Source organism: Nipponia nippon, unplaced genomic scaffold, assembly GCF_047370975.1.
Source record: "Nipponia nippon isolate SJK-2023a ecotype South Korea unplaced genomic scaffold, ASM4737097v1 scaffold_22, whole genome shotgun sequence".
Taxonomy (NCBI): domain Eukaryota; kingdom Metazoa; phylum Chordata; class Aves; order Pelecaniformes; family Threskiornithidae; genus Nipponia; species Nipponia nippon.
The window spans coordinates 6250358-6267844 of NW_028262339.1; the positions used below are offsets into that span (position 1 = coordinate 6250358).

At 39.6% G+C, this 17487-nt stretch overlaps 1 protein-coding gene across 2 annotated transcripts in view; it reads right to left on the reverse strand.

The window, feature by feature from the left end:
* Positions 1-14843, reverse strand: part of LOC148055452 (guanine nucleotide-binding protein G(q) subunit alpha) — a 155413-nt gene extending 140570 nt beyond the window's left edge. Inside the window, exon 1 of one of the 2 annotated variants that reach the window (XM_087760283.1) lies at positions 14694-14843. In XM_087760283.1, coding sequence (XP_087616409.1) covers positions 14694-14829 — 136 coding nt within the window. In that variant the 5' untranslated portion in view covers positions 14830-14843. Of the gene's footprint in view, positions 1-14597 lie in introns of both variants that reach the window. The other variant, XM_087760284.1, reaches the window with a different exon arrangement.
* Between the last annotated feature and the right edge of the window lie 2644 nt (positions 14844-17487).

A 17487-nucleotide genomic window follows, 5' to 3' on the forward strand; every position in this document is an offset into this window, starting at 1 on the left:
GTTCTCTCTGGGAATCCTGAAATCTCTTGAAATAGATTCTTCATCTACACAATGTGACATGATGAGCATAAATACATGCATTCAGGTGTGCAAGTCTGCCAATAGCTTCAGTGTGAGGAGCCAGTATCTAAAGACAGATGTACCAGAAATAAATGCCTTGAATTTCAGTAGTTTTAAACAGACATTTAGAGGAGACAGTGACAAGACCTTCCATATACACATTCAAAAATATTAGTCAAAATTATTTCCAAACACCAATATGACTGCATAGTCTAGAACATCTCATAATAAGGTTTTTCAGAACAAATGACTACTGGTGCCACCAAAACTAGAGTTGAAACTGGCCAGTGTTGTTTCAGATAACAAGGGCTTTAAGTACATTAACAGCAAGAGGAGGTCTAAAGAAAACATTGGACCAATACTTGCTGAAGATGGTCACCTGACAAATAGGGATGAAGAAAAAGCAGAGGCATTCAATGCTTTTTTGCCTCATTCTTTAATGATACTGATCAACCTTGGGCTGCCCGGTCCCCTGAGTTGGAGACCACGAGTGTGGGAACAGTGCCTTTCCATTTGTGGACGCCAAAATTGTAAGGGACCAGCTGTATCAGCTGAATGTTCACAAGTCCATGGGGCCTGAAGGAATTCATCCCAGAGGACTGAAGGAGCTAGCAGATGTTACGGCAGGAACCCTCTCAGTCATCTACCAAAGGTCTTGGGAGTCTGGGGAGATCCCCACTGACTGGAAGCTAGCCAACGTTATTCCACCATACAAGAAGGGCATGAGGGAAGACCCAGGAAACTACAGACCTGTTAGTCTAACCTCAGTACCTGGAAAAATTATGGAGAAGATCATACTGGGTACTACTGAAAGGCATTTAGAGAATAATGCAATCATCAGGCACAGTCAACATGGGTTCACAAAGGGAAAGTCCTGTTTAACTCATTTGATATCCTTCTATGATAAGGTCACCCGCCTGGTGGATGAAGGGAAGGTGGTGGATGTATTTTTTCTGGATTTTAGGAAGACTTTTGATACTGTCCCTCACAGCACCCTTCTGGACAAGTTGTCCAACTATGGGATGAGCAGGTACATGGTACACTGGGTGAAGAACTGGCTAAAGGGCAGGGCTCAAAGGATTGTAGTGAATGGGGCTACATTTGGCTGGCGACCAGTCACCAGTGGTGTTCCTCAGGGCTCAATTCTAGGGCCAGTTCTGTCCAATACTTTTATCCATGATCTGGATGCAGGAGTTGAATGCAATTTTACTGATGATAACAAACTGGGAGATGCTGCTGACTCTCTCAAGGAACAAGAGGCCTTGCAAAGGGATCTAGATAGATTGGAGCATTGGGCTATGATTAATGGGATGAAATTTAACAAGTCAAAACATCCTAGGTGCAGAATCCAGCAAAGTAATGCTGGGCACAAGCATAAATTGAGAAAGGAGTGGCTGGAGAACAGCCCTGCAGAAAGGGATCTGGGGGTGCTGGTTGACAGCAGGCTCAATAGGAGTCAGCAGTGTGCCCTGGCAGCCACGAGGGCAGTCAGCATTCTGGGGGTGCATCAAACGCAGCATAAGCAGCCTCACCTTGAATACTGTGTGCAGTTCTGGGCCCCACAATTTAAGAAGGATGTGAAGGTCCTTGAATGCGTCCAGAGGAGGGCAACAAAGCTGGTGACAGGGCTGGAAGGCATGTCCTATGAGGAGCGGCTAAGGACTTTGGGCTTGTCTAGTTTGGAGAGAAGGAGGCTGAGGGGCGACCTCATTGTTCTCTACAGCTCCCTGAGGAGGGGAAGTGGAGAGAGAGGTGCTGATCTCTTCTCCCTGGTATCCTGTGACAGGACACGTGGGAATGGTTCAAAGCTGTGCCAGGGGAGGTTCAGACTTGACATTAGGAAACATTTCTTTACTGAGAGGGTGGTCAAACACTGGAAGAGGCTTCCTAGAGAGGTGGTTGATGCCCCATGCCTGTCAGTGTTTAAGAGGCATTTGGACAATGCCCCTAATAACATGCTTTAACTTTTGGTCAGCCCTGAATTGGTCAGGCAGTTGGACTAGATGATCATTGTAGGTCCCTTCCAACTGAAATAGTCTATTCTATTGTAAGAAAAGGAAAAATCAGAAGTCTGCCTGCCCTTTTTAGAAAATAATGGCAAAGAGCCAAGCACAACTACTTGAAGGCTAAGGGAGATTTCGTATTTGTTGGGGCCTAACCCTCTTCGAGGATTTCACTGCCTAGTTACCATAAGAGCACTGAGCAAAGCAGCAGTTTAAATGTTCTACTAGACAAGGAAACTAATTTCCAGGGGGCACAGGAGCTCAGACTGCATGTGTCAGTGCTGGAGAGCAGGAGTCAAATCCCAACCATGCTTCAGCTGTGTTCATCCACATCTGAAAATTATGCACAACCTGCTGGTCATCACAGGCACGTAGGACAACATAGTCCCACAGGCCCCAAATCCTCATCTTGGTAAGATTAAGTCTGGCCATGACCAAAAGCCAGATCAGAGAGAGAAGGTATACTGTAAGCATCCCAGACTCTTCCACTTGCAGTTAAGTCCTGGAGCATTCAATTCCTTCAGAAGAACAAGAACCACGCAGCTGTTAAGGACACACTTGGACCCTTTGCAGAAAATGCAGAAGGCCTTATAACAGTCCTCCAAAGTCATTGTTTCTCAAGGTGTAACATGACACTTCTTTCATATTTCACAGAAGTGCTAAATAGCTGCTGCCAACATTCACCAAGCATTGCTCCTTGCACAAAGGCATTGGTGTATAGTCATATAGTGCTCATGAGGTAGATGAGCCATGAGCACAGCGCATATAGTACATAAGAGAAGTCTGCAGGTATCCCAAGGGGTAGGTGCATACAGCTGGGATAGCTATTCCATTAAAGTGCACTCTATTTGGATGCAAGCAAGTCCCTGACAATAGATCAAGGGACTTGCTTAACTATATCTAACACAGACAATGACAGTAAAATTGAACATGTGTGAACACGTCATCTGTGAGTATCCACTGATGATACTTCAGTTTTGCTATGAAACCAATAATTTTGATTCTTCCAAATCATAAATATCTAAACACCCCACATTTATTAGCTTGACACCCAATTTAAACAATAATCCTATTCCGTACCAGGAGAAAAAAAAAAAAAACACCACAACACCAAGAGGTAAACTCCTGGACAGGTAAAGAATATACGATAGAGAGTTTTGTTTTGGGGAACAGTCACTAGATGTATGTAGAAGATGGAGTTGCAGAGTTTGGATACTTCTCATTGTTAAAAGGAACAACATTCAGAAAGGCAGACTGGCCAAAGAGGCCAGAGTATCATTTCACTACTGAAAGGGAAGAATGAGAGGGAAAACAATAGTGCACTTATTTAGCAGAAAAAAAAAAAATCAAAATAAGATTAAAATTAAACAAAGCATCAAATTAAAAGAGGAAATTCAACTGTGTGTACAAAAATGCTAGCTGTGTAGGTGACAAACCCAAAAATTTGCTAATATACAGATTAAATTTGAACAGGGAGGTATAACTGAAACAAAGATTTACATGAGTGAAAGTTCAGTGATTAACATTTCCATGCTTCAAAATTGGCTTCTAGCCAGTGATCTTTAAGGTTTTCAGTTTAAATTCTAATAGATAAAAAAAATTGACACAAAAGGTGGAGCCATGACAGATGATCAAGTCACAGCTGATTTGACAGACAACTGAGTGGGGATCTTTAAACAAACAGTTAACTTTAATGAAAAGGGAAGGAGGTAATAGTCTCCCAGGGCCACGTAACTGATGCTAAAAGTCTCAAGCAAATGACCTTGGAATTTCTGTATTTCAGAAATTATAATTTTCTAACACAGAAAAGCACCATACAGAAATACGTCTTAGCATATTAAGAAAAAGAACTTGTGGCAGAACTGAAGTAAAAAGTAACACTTGGAAGATGTGATCATGACTCAATTACATTTGCTATGTGCAATCAAAAGAAGTCCAAAACCAGTAGTACAAATATTTCATGTTTCATGAGAGATACCTGAACAAAAGCTGACAGAATTAGGAGTGAGAACAACTGCATTTAAATTTAAAATGGGAACAACTGAGAGTCATTTCAGAACATTTCATTAAATAGCTAGACGGCCTCAATTCCACAAAACAAGAAAGCCTGAAAAACAGTAAAAGCAGTCTGGATAAGAGGGAAGGTAAAAAGAGAAAGTTGAAATAGGTAAGCCAAAACCTTGGGAAGTATTAAAAATTGTTAAGGGTAAAAAAAAAAGTCAAATGAAGAATCAAGGGTTCCAGAGACTTTTTTGATTTTTTTTGTTGTTGTTGTTTTTTAAACTTCACATTTTCATACAAATAAATACTTAAAACAGCATTGGTCCTTTACTAAATGCATATGGCTCTTCACATTAACACAGAAAATCCATACATAGTTTGTAAATGTTTCTGTTTTGTTTTTAGGGAAACACAGATCATATTTAAAGTAACAATGAAAGAGTTTCCACTACAGCAGTTACTGAAGATGTTACAGAGCAGTTACTGAAGTTAGAACATTGTTACTCAGCAGGTCAAGACATCTCTTATCAAAGAGTTTTAGAAGAACTGACTGAGAAGCCCTCCTGCCTTATAAGTCTTGAAATATAACAAAACAAAACAAAAAAAAAAAGGGAATGGGATGAGGGAGAGATTGCATACCAAGAGTTATGCAGTTACAACAGTTCTAATGGTTTGGTTTATAAGTGCAGCAGTTTTGAGGAACTAGACTTCTGCTAAGCAACTGATTTGGTGTCATACCTCAAACAAACATAGCACACATTAGAGTTGTTTAAGCAGTAAGTATTAAATTACATAAAAGAAAGTCCTCAGACAGCTCTGTTTCTAATAGGATCCCAGTGATACCCCAATTCTGATAAGAAACTTCAGTATCTTTACCCACAAGATAGAAGAAAAATCTAAAATTATTACTGACAATACCTGTAGGTGACACAAAAGCTGTGAACTAGTAAATTAAGAGGATATGATGATGTGAAGTAATTGGAATAACCTGTAAACCAGGAACAGGCAGAGACTGTGCTTCTGAATACAGCTAAATGTAAGGGTAACTATACAGGAATAGAGAAAGCAGGTTGCAAACGATGAATGAACCCACCCTAAAAAGCAATTATTTTGAAAAATATTTTAGTTATTGTAGATAGACATCTAAACATGAATAGTTTGATGCCATGACTAAAAAGGCTGTTGTATTCCTTGTACAAATCTCAACAGTGGCATCTCAACTAGCAGAAGAGAAATTTTACTTCTGTACTTGTAGTAAAGAATATATACACCTCAGTGTTCATTTCTCATTGTCTGTAATTCAGAAGTGATGTTGGAAAGGATTAAAGAGAGAACTATGAGAATGATTAAAAGATTCAAAAATTCACCTTACAGTTAGCATTAGGAAATCAATTCATTTAGCTTCACGATAGATACAAAGATTAATGAGTATCTTGGTCTCAGTTTCTAAGTGTCCACGGGTCAGATATTTAATATCAGAGGTCAAAATAGACAAGATATAACAAGTGACTAGAAGCTAATCCTGAACAAATTCAAGCTAAGAACAGGGACAACGTTTTACAGGGGAAAGTTAGTTTTTATAATATACCAAGAATTGTGCAAGTACCTCTGTCTCTAAGAGTTTTTAGCTCAAGACTGCATTTTTTGCCCTAAAATTAATGGTCTTGGTCATACATTTCCTATTTGAAGGAAGAAGAAAAAAAAAAAAAAAAAAAAATCAGTCTTCTCTTATAGGTTCATATATAAAAGCTTTTTTTCAACTACTTGCCACAGTAGAAGATTACCCTCAGGCATTCACATTCACTCTCTCCCTCCCCCTCAGAACCAGCTGAAGATGCATAAGCCATTCCTTTGTTTTCAGCACTGTGGTGGGTTGACCCTGGCCAGCAGCTAAGCCCCCACCCAATCACTCATTCACTCCTCCCCACAGTAGGATGAGGAAAATAATCAGAAGAGCAAAAGCTGAAAACTTGTGGATCAAGATAAAGACAGTTTAATAGGTGAAGCAAAAGCCACACGTGCAAGCAAAGCAAAAAGAGGAATTCATTCGCTACTTCCCATCAGCAGGCAGATGTCCAGCCACTTCCTGGAAAGCAGGGCCTCAGCATGTACAACAGTTATTTGGGAAGACAAATGCCATAACCACAAACATTTCCCCCCCCTTCCTCCTTCTTTCCCAGAGCTTTTATTGCTGAGCATGACATCATATGTTGTGGAATAGCTGTCCTGTCTGTGTCCACTCCAAACTTCCTACCCTCCCCCACTTATTCATTGGGGTGGGGGGCAGAGTGGTGAAAAAAAAGAAAATCTTGACACTGTGAAAGCATTGCTCAGCAATCACCAAAACATCGGTGTGTGTTATCAACACTGTTTTAGTCACAAATCCAAAACACAGCACCATACAGGCTGCTATGAGGAAAATTAACTCCATCCCAGCCAGACCCAGTATAAGCATTTAATTTTTGTTGCTAGTATTGCCCTGGTCTATGAGATGAAGTGGCACACATAGTGCTTAGTAAATCCAGTATCAGAGTAAAAAAAAAAAAAAAAAAATCCTCAGTTTCCCAAGCCTGATAGGTTCCTAAAAGTACAAGGAATTATGGCATCTTTCCCAACTTTTATGCATTTGAGTTTTTCTGGCCTTATAAGTTAGCATTTGCTGCTACAGAAACCTTCAGTCTGACTTTCTGGATGACTCCCATTTACCCAGAAACATGGGTTGAAATAGTTTCAGGCATTCTTATCCAACATTCTCTAACATGAGCAAGAGAATTAACATTCAGATTAAAGACTTAAGAGTTGAGAAACTCTCCTGTGATGGGTTTGTAGAACAAGGAGAAAAGCAACTTTCCTTAACTTACATAAATGTTCTCACTCAGTACAAGGACTCTTGCCAAAGATTATTATGTGGCATTTGACTTTGCACCTAGTAGAGCAATGAACTAGCCAAGTGCCAGTAAGTGGTGCACTAGCAGCCAGTGAGCATACAGCTCAGGTACAATGACAGGCATGTGAACAGAACTATGCAATAATGCAAGTTCTGTGCCATAAATGAAAATACTGTGATGTCTAAAATATTTATTATAATGGAAAATTTCAAAATGTACCTAGACACATTTCCTTACATAGTTGCTCTATTTATAAAACCATGAGCAAGAAGGTGATTTTTTGGGTTGAGATCATGGCTAATTTCTAAATTCTAAACTAATTCTAGCTCTTCGCTAGAATTTAACTTGAGATTGGCTAACTGCTGAATGCTGACTGCCCTTTCCAATTTCCCTTAAGGAAAAAAAAAAACAAAAACAAACAAAAAACAAACCCTCCTGCAACAGACTCTTGATAGCTTGTGGTGAATCCTAAAGCATTTCAACAAGAACCACCATGGTATTTTCCTACGTCTAATACAAAAGGCATAGATCAGGGCAGGACCTTGGGAAGACATTCAGTCCAACTATTTGCTCCAAGAAAAACCCTAGTCTAGTGCCATTCCTAACAGATGCTTCTTCCACTACAGAGAAGGTTAGCCTAATTCATGAATAGCCAAGTTCTGAGATGAAAGTGCCAATACACAGCTCAGCTGCGTGAAGACAACAGTGATACAGCCTCTCCTATTGGGGTGGGTTTGACCCCATCTGGCAGGTGAGCCCCCTCCCAGTCACTCGCTCACTCCCTCCCCAGCAGGATGGGGGAAAGAATCAGAAGGGCAAAAGCAAGAAAAAAAAAAAAAAACAACACACAAACAAAAAACCAAACTAGTGAGCCAAGATAAAGACAGTTTAATAAGTGAAGGAAAAAAAAAAAAAAAAAGAAGAAGTGATGCAAAAGCAATCACTCGCCACCAGCAAACTGATGGCCAGCCAGTCCCCAAGCAACAGGTACTTTGGAAAAACTCCCCCCCCCCCAGTTTTATTGCTGAGTATGATGTGATGTGGTATGGAATATCCCTTTGGTCAATTCAGATCAGCTGTCCTGGCTGCATCCCCTCCTAACCTCTTCCCACCCCCAGCTTACTCCCTGGGGCAGCAGAATGAGAAAGAGAGAGAAGGCCTTGATGCTGTGCAAGCACTGTTCAGAAGTTGCTAAAACATTGGTGACCAAAACAGAGTTTGATAACACACCGATCTAAAACACAGCACCATATGGGCTGCTATGAGGAAAATTAAGTCAGTCCCAGCCAGGTGCAGTACACCTATCTTTTCACTTCACTGATTCACTAAGGGTTTCCATTTTTATACACTTTTTGATGTCCCATTGCTTTATTCAACCTATACACATATTAGACATCACCTCCCCTCCACAGAAAGATGAGTTTCACCACCACCGTGGGGCTTTTCTAAACCATGTAGTTCTTAACAGTAGTTTGTTGGATGTTTCTGCTTGAATGGACCAATAGAGGAGGAATCTTCTGTTTGACTGATGGGTTTTGTTTGTTTCTGGTATAGTCACACCACCTTCTCAAACACATAAACAAAACAATAGCATTTTTCTGTTAGCAACTGCATCCACACAGGAGTTCTGTGACAAAACTCTATAGTACTGACCCAGCTCTAAACATTAAACACAGTATGCAAATTAAATAGCTTGATTATTCCAAGCAATTTGTCCTTTCAAAACCCACAAAGAACAAAAATCTGTCAGCAATCACCTTTCAGTTTATTCTCTCTATGAACATTATTCTTTGGGAGAAACAATGTGCTTTCAGAACATTTAAGATTTAATCTTAAATTTATACTTGTGTGGAAATGGTTCAAAGCTGCATCAGAGGAGGTTCAGACTTGACATTAGGAAGCATTTCTTTACTGAGAGGGTGGTCAAACACTGGAACAGGCTTCCTAGAGAGGTGGTTGATGCCCCAAGCCTGTCAGTGTTTAAGAGGCATTTGGACAACGCCCTTAATAACATGCTTTAACTTTTGGTCAGCCCTGAAGTGGTCAGGCAGTTGGACTAGATGATCGTTGTAGGTCCCTTCCAACTGAACTATTCTATTCTATTCTTGAAATTTAACTTGGGGGGGAACCACACCCACATTTATGTTGTTCCTGGAACTTCCCTAATAACTTTTAAAACTTTCCAAACTGCAGTATCACTTAGACTCATGCCCTTCAGTATTAATGTATCTCATTTCTTTGCACAGAGTTAACACAATACTTAAAGCCTGCTGCATGCTTACTTCTTTGATCTTAAGAACACCATATATATGGCTCCATAGCATTTCCTACATTCAAGTCCTTCCTCAGTTTTGATATTGCTTTCTTGCTCTCAATTCTTGCTAGTCAGACTTTAAATAAGTAGAGCAAATAAAAGGTGAATGTTGAAAAACTTCCCATAATTTTATTAGCAACAGCTGTTCTACAATCTTGTTCAAGTATGAGAACGCATCTTTCCTGAATGTTATTCCATTCAGCAGAGCAAGAAACACACATCTACCTTATAATGCTATTTTCACACCTTCCTGGGATTAATTTTGCAGAGACTGTCATATTACTTCAAAAGAAATGCTGTCCTTTATGAAATTGCCATTGCCTTTATACACCAACAAAAATAATTTGAAGTAGCTAAAAACACAGAATTATTTCTTAACATTACAATATATACCCAAAAGTCCCTTCTCAAGAGATTCCTCTGTTCAGCATATATGTTTCCCTCCTGTACAAATTCAATACTGTTTTTAATGGGAAGTACAAATTTGGGGTTCCTTGGCTTTTTGACATATGAGTAAAATTAAATTAGTCAGAATTCTTTGACTATTGAGGTTCTAAGCTAATTTCCATTAACTACAGTAGATCACTTCTAAAGAAGAAGGAAAATCAAAACCAACAAAAAACTAACCCACAAGAACATCCTTTATAAAGGCTGAAAATAAAATATTCATTCATCATGCATTAAAAAAAATTAATATGCTCTTTTCCAGCAAATGTGAAATCATGATATCACATTGATATCAAGATGATGATTCATGTTTTCCTCAAAACCAGTTATTTTTATATATGGATGTATATGTCTATATATAATAGAATATATCAGTGTTTGTCATCCAGAATCAAATTAGATAACCTTAGAAACAGCTTCTCCGAAGTAAGAGATACCAATCTAGTTTCAAACAAACATCATCAAGATATATATTAAGTATTTGTTTGTTTTCTAATCATAAATACATACTGTTGTAACTGCCTAAAATTATTTTCAAGTGTTCAGTGCAAGTATGGATCAATACAAGATAATAAGAAAAGGTTGCAATGCTCTTTCAAAATAATTAAGTTTTCTGCTTTAATGAATAGCAAAGAGCCAATTAGAATATACTATCCAATATCAGCATTTTTAAATTGTGTGCATAAAACTGAAACACACATAGTATCAGTTTACCTACTTATATAAGTAGAGGATACTGTCTATTTGCATAAGCATTTCAGATTACAGCAGGGAAGGAAGATTCATTGTTGGCTTGATGGGCCCACTTCCTCTTCAAGTTTTTTTTTTTTAAGTCTAAGTCTTTCCTAATTCACCAAGTTCTGCACACAAATCTTTCATTCAGCTAACACAGGTATAAAAAAAAAAAAACAAACACATATATATATCCTGTAGGTTCAGAGAACAAAAAAAGTCTTCCAGTTAAGACTAGTTGCAATTCATGCTAAATTCAAATGGTTTACCTTCCACCTGTTTCCTTTGGTAACATACAGAGAATTAAACGATACTCATATTTGACACCTTGCTTCATTGACTCATCTGTTATTTCAAACAAAAAGAACACCTTTGCCTTAAGACCCATGTTTTGCACATCACAATACCTGCAAGCATGATACAAAATAGCAAACACACTGTCAAGCCCTCCAATACTTAATTTTGCCAAAGCTTATAGATATATAAACATAGCTAGCAAGATATTGCTAATTATTTTTCTAGATACTCAAAACATTTCCTGATGAGAAAATAATGCATAACATAAGTGTGTACAGGCATAGTATGTCCAGTAGCGAAGGTTTATGGCTACAATCTAACATTTAGGCCCAAACATTGCTTTCTGAGACCAGGCAAAACTTCCACTGATGACAGTCAAAATGATATATATAGAAAGCTAGAGCACACGGCTCCTACTACTTAACAATAAATATGTACATACACGCTTAAAACACAAGCATGCAGAATACTGTACATTGGTATATACCAATATAAAACACTAAGAACACCTCATTTTTTTCATACTATAACAATAAATGTTTTTACAACAGCCAACAACAGATGGATATTAACAACTTTACGCTCTGGAGAACAATCATAAGGTTTTACAAAATGTTCAGTAGTAATGAAATCCAGAAGAATTTGAAAAATACGGGAGATGAAAACCAAATTCAGTGGAAGACTGAATTTGTTCCAAAGTACCTTAAACATTACAACCAAGTTGTGCTAGCTGAACTATTACTATGTCTTTGTAATACACTTCAGTGCATATGTTAGAGTTCTCATTTTTTAGAATTACAATAATAAAAAAAGATACTTTGCTTAATTTTTAGAATAGATTAGAAACGGACAATGATGTTCAATGCAGTACCTAAAAGAGGTATTTTAATGTTTAATCATGGAGAGGGTTTATTTTTTAACTAATAATTTAAAATAATCTTACAATGCAAAAAAGTTTTCCAGAAATTACTTTCAACATTTTAAAATCTTTGATCCCATGAAAAGTAAAAAGATATCATTATTAATACACAAGAAGTGTGTACACAGCATAGTGTGTGTCACACAGTAATAGTAACCTACACAGTTAGGAGGGAAATATTTCACTTTGCAAGGAAGCACTATAATTTCTACAAGTTAAGGAGGGGGGGGGGGGGGGGGGGGAAATCCTCTTTTCTTACCCAGAATTTTCTCTTTATATTTGCTACATATGTGCATTTGTATGTACATCTAATTTTTAAACAAGAAAAAAAATGTGGCATAGATATGCTCATTTGTTCCTTAAAACCTTTTGAATTAATACCTTTTTACTTTGCACTTGCAACAAGTTCAAAGAAGACGCGTGGTCAATTAACACAGCTCAGCTTAAGCCGTGTTCTCCCCTTATGATCAAAAGGATATACCTTTGCCCCATGTTCAAAAGCCTTTAACCCACTTAGGCTTCTAAGTCCAACAACACTTTTCAAAGTGGGACTGAGAAGTTGACGCTTTTGAAAAAAGCTTGCCTAACATTTACATAAAATTAAGTTAAGCAATACTGCTACTTTAAGTTTTGAGGGACAAAGATACATAATGGGACAGCAGAGGTCAAGTCAATTAAACAAAATTGATGACTTTAAGCAATTTCAGATATTTATGTTCCCAGTCTCACCATTTTAATTATTATTTTCCTATTTTTAAAATGGTTTTGTCCATCTCAACCATATGAATGACCCAAACAAATAACACAAACTTAAGAACTGAACAAATGACTATGCTGGGGAAGCAGTGAGAGTGACTGAAAGAAGTACTGTCAGATACCTAAGAAAGCCATTAATTAAAACAAATTTTTAGAAAGTTTTGGTGTGGGGTCTTTTTTTTTTTTTTTTAATAAATTGAAACTTGAATCTCTATCCAACCCCGTGACTTCAACAGTGGTTCACTACTATACTGCATTTTACAAGATGAGATCATTAACTGTTAAACAGCTGCACATGCACAAACACTTTCAATCAAATATATGACTGAGGCTGACAAAGTACAATACAAAAAAATGTGTACACAATAACAATTTCTATACTGGTTTCTACTCAAATACAGATATGCTATTAAGTATGAAGCAGAACGTTTACCTCTCTTGGTTTCTCGTACATCATGCTTACATCTTCAGAAGCATGGTTTATACTGATACTGATATATGCAGAAAACATTCATACAGGCAATCAGTGAGTTTTCTCCAAAGCTTTCCAAGGCTTCTTATCTATTTGCTCTGAAATCACCTTATTTCATTTGGTCTAAAGTAATGCCACAATTAGACCCTAATCTACCGTTACCTATCCATACACTTAACGTTACCAGCAGGTGGATCTTATAAAACAATACAAGTTCTGCACTACTGATTGTAGAACCAAATCTCTGAAGTCCTTCTCTGGGTGGTATATGTTGGTATCATTCAATAAGTTTCACACATTTTTAAAAACTTGGGAGAAACCTCTAGCATTACTGCAAGAAAACCAGGAAATGCAGAAACAATTTGGACCTGAGTAACAAGTCAAATGTCAACTGCCTCTCCTCTAGCAAATGTATATAGTTAAGTAATTATACTTACACATCCATAAAATTAAACAAATGCAAGCTATCTGTCCTCTATTTTTTCTTGGTTTTGGATCTTGAAATAGCCACAGCACACACTTCCATCAACCAAAAATTAGGCCAAAATGAGACAGAACGTTATTACTGGTAGCATTTTATCTGTCTCCATCCCTCCTTTTTACACATCAGTTAAGGATCCCAATACCTTTCTGCATATACAGAAGACCAACTGTATTATTTAAAGTAGGAAATAACACATTCATAAGCAAGCATTAAAATAAATTCTAACTTCCTTTCAACTCTCCTTACCCTATTGAAAAGGCAGTTTATTCCCCCAATATAAATCATTACTTTCATGTACATGACCCAAGACAAAAGTCTTTGGCATAAACACCCCATATCCACTTGGAACATTCCCATTCATCCACACACCAAACACTGGTGCAGACATATTTCAAGGCCTGCTAGTCTAAGGCAGAAGCTGTATTGCCACAAGAACTACATGATGTAGTAGAGCATATCAGATATAGACAGATGTATTTTAATTCAAAAGGCTTATTTTAACACAAGTCAAATTCCTATTAAACAAAAATTGCCTTTGCACACTTGTGGCTCCAAAATAACCACCTCTGTTTTAATTAAAGAGAAATGATACAATAGATTTTATTTCCTGAATAGTGGGTGGATTCCAAAGGTATTAAAGATCCTGTTATCCTCCAGCATACTTAAGGTTACTCTTCAGCTTCATGGGTGCATCTGGGTCTTTATGGTTTCTTTCTCCTTTTGCTTTAAAAATCAGTCTACAATATGGACATAAGCCCCTTATCCCAGTTTGCCTCATTAAATAAAAATCACAATTAAAAAAAATGCAACCGGTGACCCAACAACCTTTCCAAGGCTCACAGAACAATGCAGATATTAAAGCCTGTCACCATCAATCTGCAAAGCAACTCCCCCTGCGAGTTCTTTCATTAATCTGCTTCCTTATCATCACTCTCCTACACCCATCATCGCCGATATTCCCCCAAAACCTTCTCACTCACCAGCCATCTTTTCCCTCTCCATTTTGGAAGACTGGGTTCCCTACCATATCAAACCCACCCATAGGAACCACAGTTATTTACCCAGCTACAAGAGCCTCGGCGAAGCCTGCACACGGGCGCGCACACACACAACGCGGCGGCGGAGAAACGGCGAGCGGGTCACCGCCGCCACCCCCACGGCCGCCCCGCGGCGAAGGTGGCGAGCGCCCGGGGAAAACCGAACCGACCGCGCCATGTAACGCACCGGTGGGGCCAGCCGGAGGGAGCCCGGGGCGGCGACATCTGGGCTGCACACCCAGCGGCACTTAAGGCGTGTGTGCCGATGGCGGCCCGCACTCACCCAGCAGCAGCAGCTTCAGTTCTCGACGGGCGTCCCGCTTGTCCCGGCGCAGCTGCCGCTCGATCTCGTCGTTGATCCGCCGGGCTTCCTTGGCTTCCTCGCTCAGGCAGCACGCCATGATGGACTCCAAAGTCATTCTTCCTAACTGGTTCAGACACAACCCCCACCCCCCACCCTAAAAACGCTCGCGCACACACACCCCCCACCAGAGCACCAGCCCCAGGGAACACAGACGCTCTCTGTCCGGGAGCCCCCACCCGGGCGCTGCAGGGGAAAAGCAGGGAGCTGCCTCGATGCCACACAAAAGCAAGGAGAAAGAGGGGGCCCCCGGCAGCACAGATCCCCCGTTCCCTGCCTCTAATAGTCGCCGCTTCCAACTCCTCCTCTCCTCTAAATTATGCACCAAGCAACATGAAAACATCCACCATAGCAGCCGCAGCGGCAGCAGTGCTATCTAGGCGAGCCAAGCTGCTCAGCAAAGACACCCCTCTCCCTCCTTCCCTCACCGCTATCTCTGCCACCAACTCCTCCTCCTGCAACCAACGCGGTCCCCGAGTGTCCCTCACAAACTACACCCCCACCGCCTTCCGAAGTAACCACCCCCCACGGAAATGCTAATGGCCGCTAATCCCTCCCTCCCCCTCACACACACTTCCCTATCGCTCCCTCTGTCCTAAAGCTATAGTTCAGCTCCTACGAAAGTAGGCAAGCCCGCCGCCGCCCGGCAATCTCAGCGTGCGCCTGGCGGGAGAACTTCCTTACGGTGGACCTTTCTTCCAGGCACGGTAGCTCGCCCCTCTCGCGGGGAGAGTTGCTGCTGAAGAGCTGTCGCGGCTCGTTCCTGCCCTGACAGTAAGAAAGAGAGAGGGGGCGGGTAAAAAGGGCGCTACCAGAGAGGAAGAAAAGGCAGGCAGGCGGAGACTGGAGCATGCACACCATGAGCCCAGCTCGTCGGGCTTTTCAATGGCTTGGCTCCGCGGGCGTGGTGAGGCAGAAATATGGCGGACTGTCTCTCCCGTTGCCTCTCCCACTCTTTTCCTGCGCCGCTGCGCGCCGGGAATGAGCGGCTGGTGGAGCCAAAAACTCCCGGGATGCCGCCCCCAACCAAGCCCGGTGCTCGAAGGCCGCCCCTGTCAGGCCCGCAGCCGTCGGGGAGGGGAGGAGAGCAGACGGTCTCACACCAAACGGCTGCGAGGAACACAGCCTTCTCTTATTTGTCCTGTAGGGCAGATTTTTTTTTTTTTTTACATTCTGCACGTTTTATTTGCTTTTACTACCTTTGGTTTTAGTTGATAACGCACATTTTTATTATACTTTTGCATTCTCTTCCTAGAAGAGATGTCTTCGGTTCATAGGGAAAGGGGAAAAATGTAATAATTTACATGAGGGGAGAAGTATCTTCTCCACCTTCAGCTGGAAATTAAAATGTGGGGGATAAAAGTATACTAGACACTAGTAACTTTTTATGCTGGTAATCCTGAAAATGGTATTTGAATAGATCTGTCATATACAGAAGAAATAAGACTTTTATAACAAATAAAAACAGTAGTATACATCCCTTGCCTATAAGAACCTAATATTCTATCATTTCAAGGCATCGATATATTGCATTTTATATTCTGTTGTTGTGACCTTTATTCAACCAATGCTTTTAACTACCATCCTTTTTCACAACCCCAGGCCAGTTTGCCTTCAGTTCCAGTACTAGAAAGCCTGTCTTTAACATAGCCTTTAGTAGCCCCCAGAGTGATAGCACACAATTTGATGGATGTATTAAGTTCTAGTTTTTGTGGATTTGTAGAATATTTCAAAATTCCCACACCTGCCCTACCTTTTCCCACCTCCATATTAAATTAGTTTTCTGGGAATGTTGCAAAATCTTCCAGGAAAGTCATAGTCTATTAAGTAGGTAGAGGGGTGCATCACTCTCCATCTTCTAGTTTCATGTGATGTCCTCTCCAGCACCTGTTGTCATCTGTTTGGAAAATCACATGCTCTTTCTTACAACTGTTCATATATGCTGACAATATGAATTAAGTAGAGTCCACCATAAGGTGTAAGACTAAGAGGAAATTAAAAAAATGTAAATGTAATAATCAATAGAATAATATAGTTCTCAGTTTTTAGAGCATGAAAATGTCTTTCATTACTTTAAAAATGCATGATTTTTGTTTAGATCTATATTGTATTTTTATGTATAATGTATAAAAGCATTTAAGAAAATTTGGAATATTTTTATAAGTATGTTTCTTTATTCCAGTAAATGAATATGTGAATTTTATTCTAAATTCTGTAATCCTATTTATTAATCAAAAATGATATTTCAGTAAAAGCATCTTCTTTATTTACCTGATGTGGATTTTAAAATTCATATGTATGTAGGGTATATGTATGTATTTATCTGTCTATCTTGTGATCCCAGATTAATGTGTTAATATTAAATTCAGTGATAAAGATTTCTATACATTGAATTACAAATATGATAAATGTAAAAATGCAAATAAGTAACCAAAGGGGAAAAGATTTTTCTTCATGAAATAAATTCTCAACATATCAGAATTTCCTCCTAAAAGTTGTGGTCCACAAAGATGAAAATGGGTGTGTGGTGCAGGTTACAAGAAATATTCAATGGATGTACAACTGCTCTGTGCCTGAAACATTGCTGCACTGAGTTCAAGTCCACAGCAAACAGCATCTGGCATCAAGTCTAAAGAAAGGATATGAATGGGTCAATGAATTTGTGACATATGGATCAACTGATCAAAATCCCTCTCCAAATTGAGGGCACAGAGTC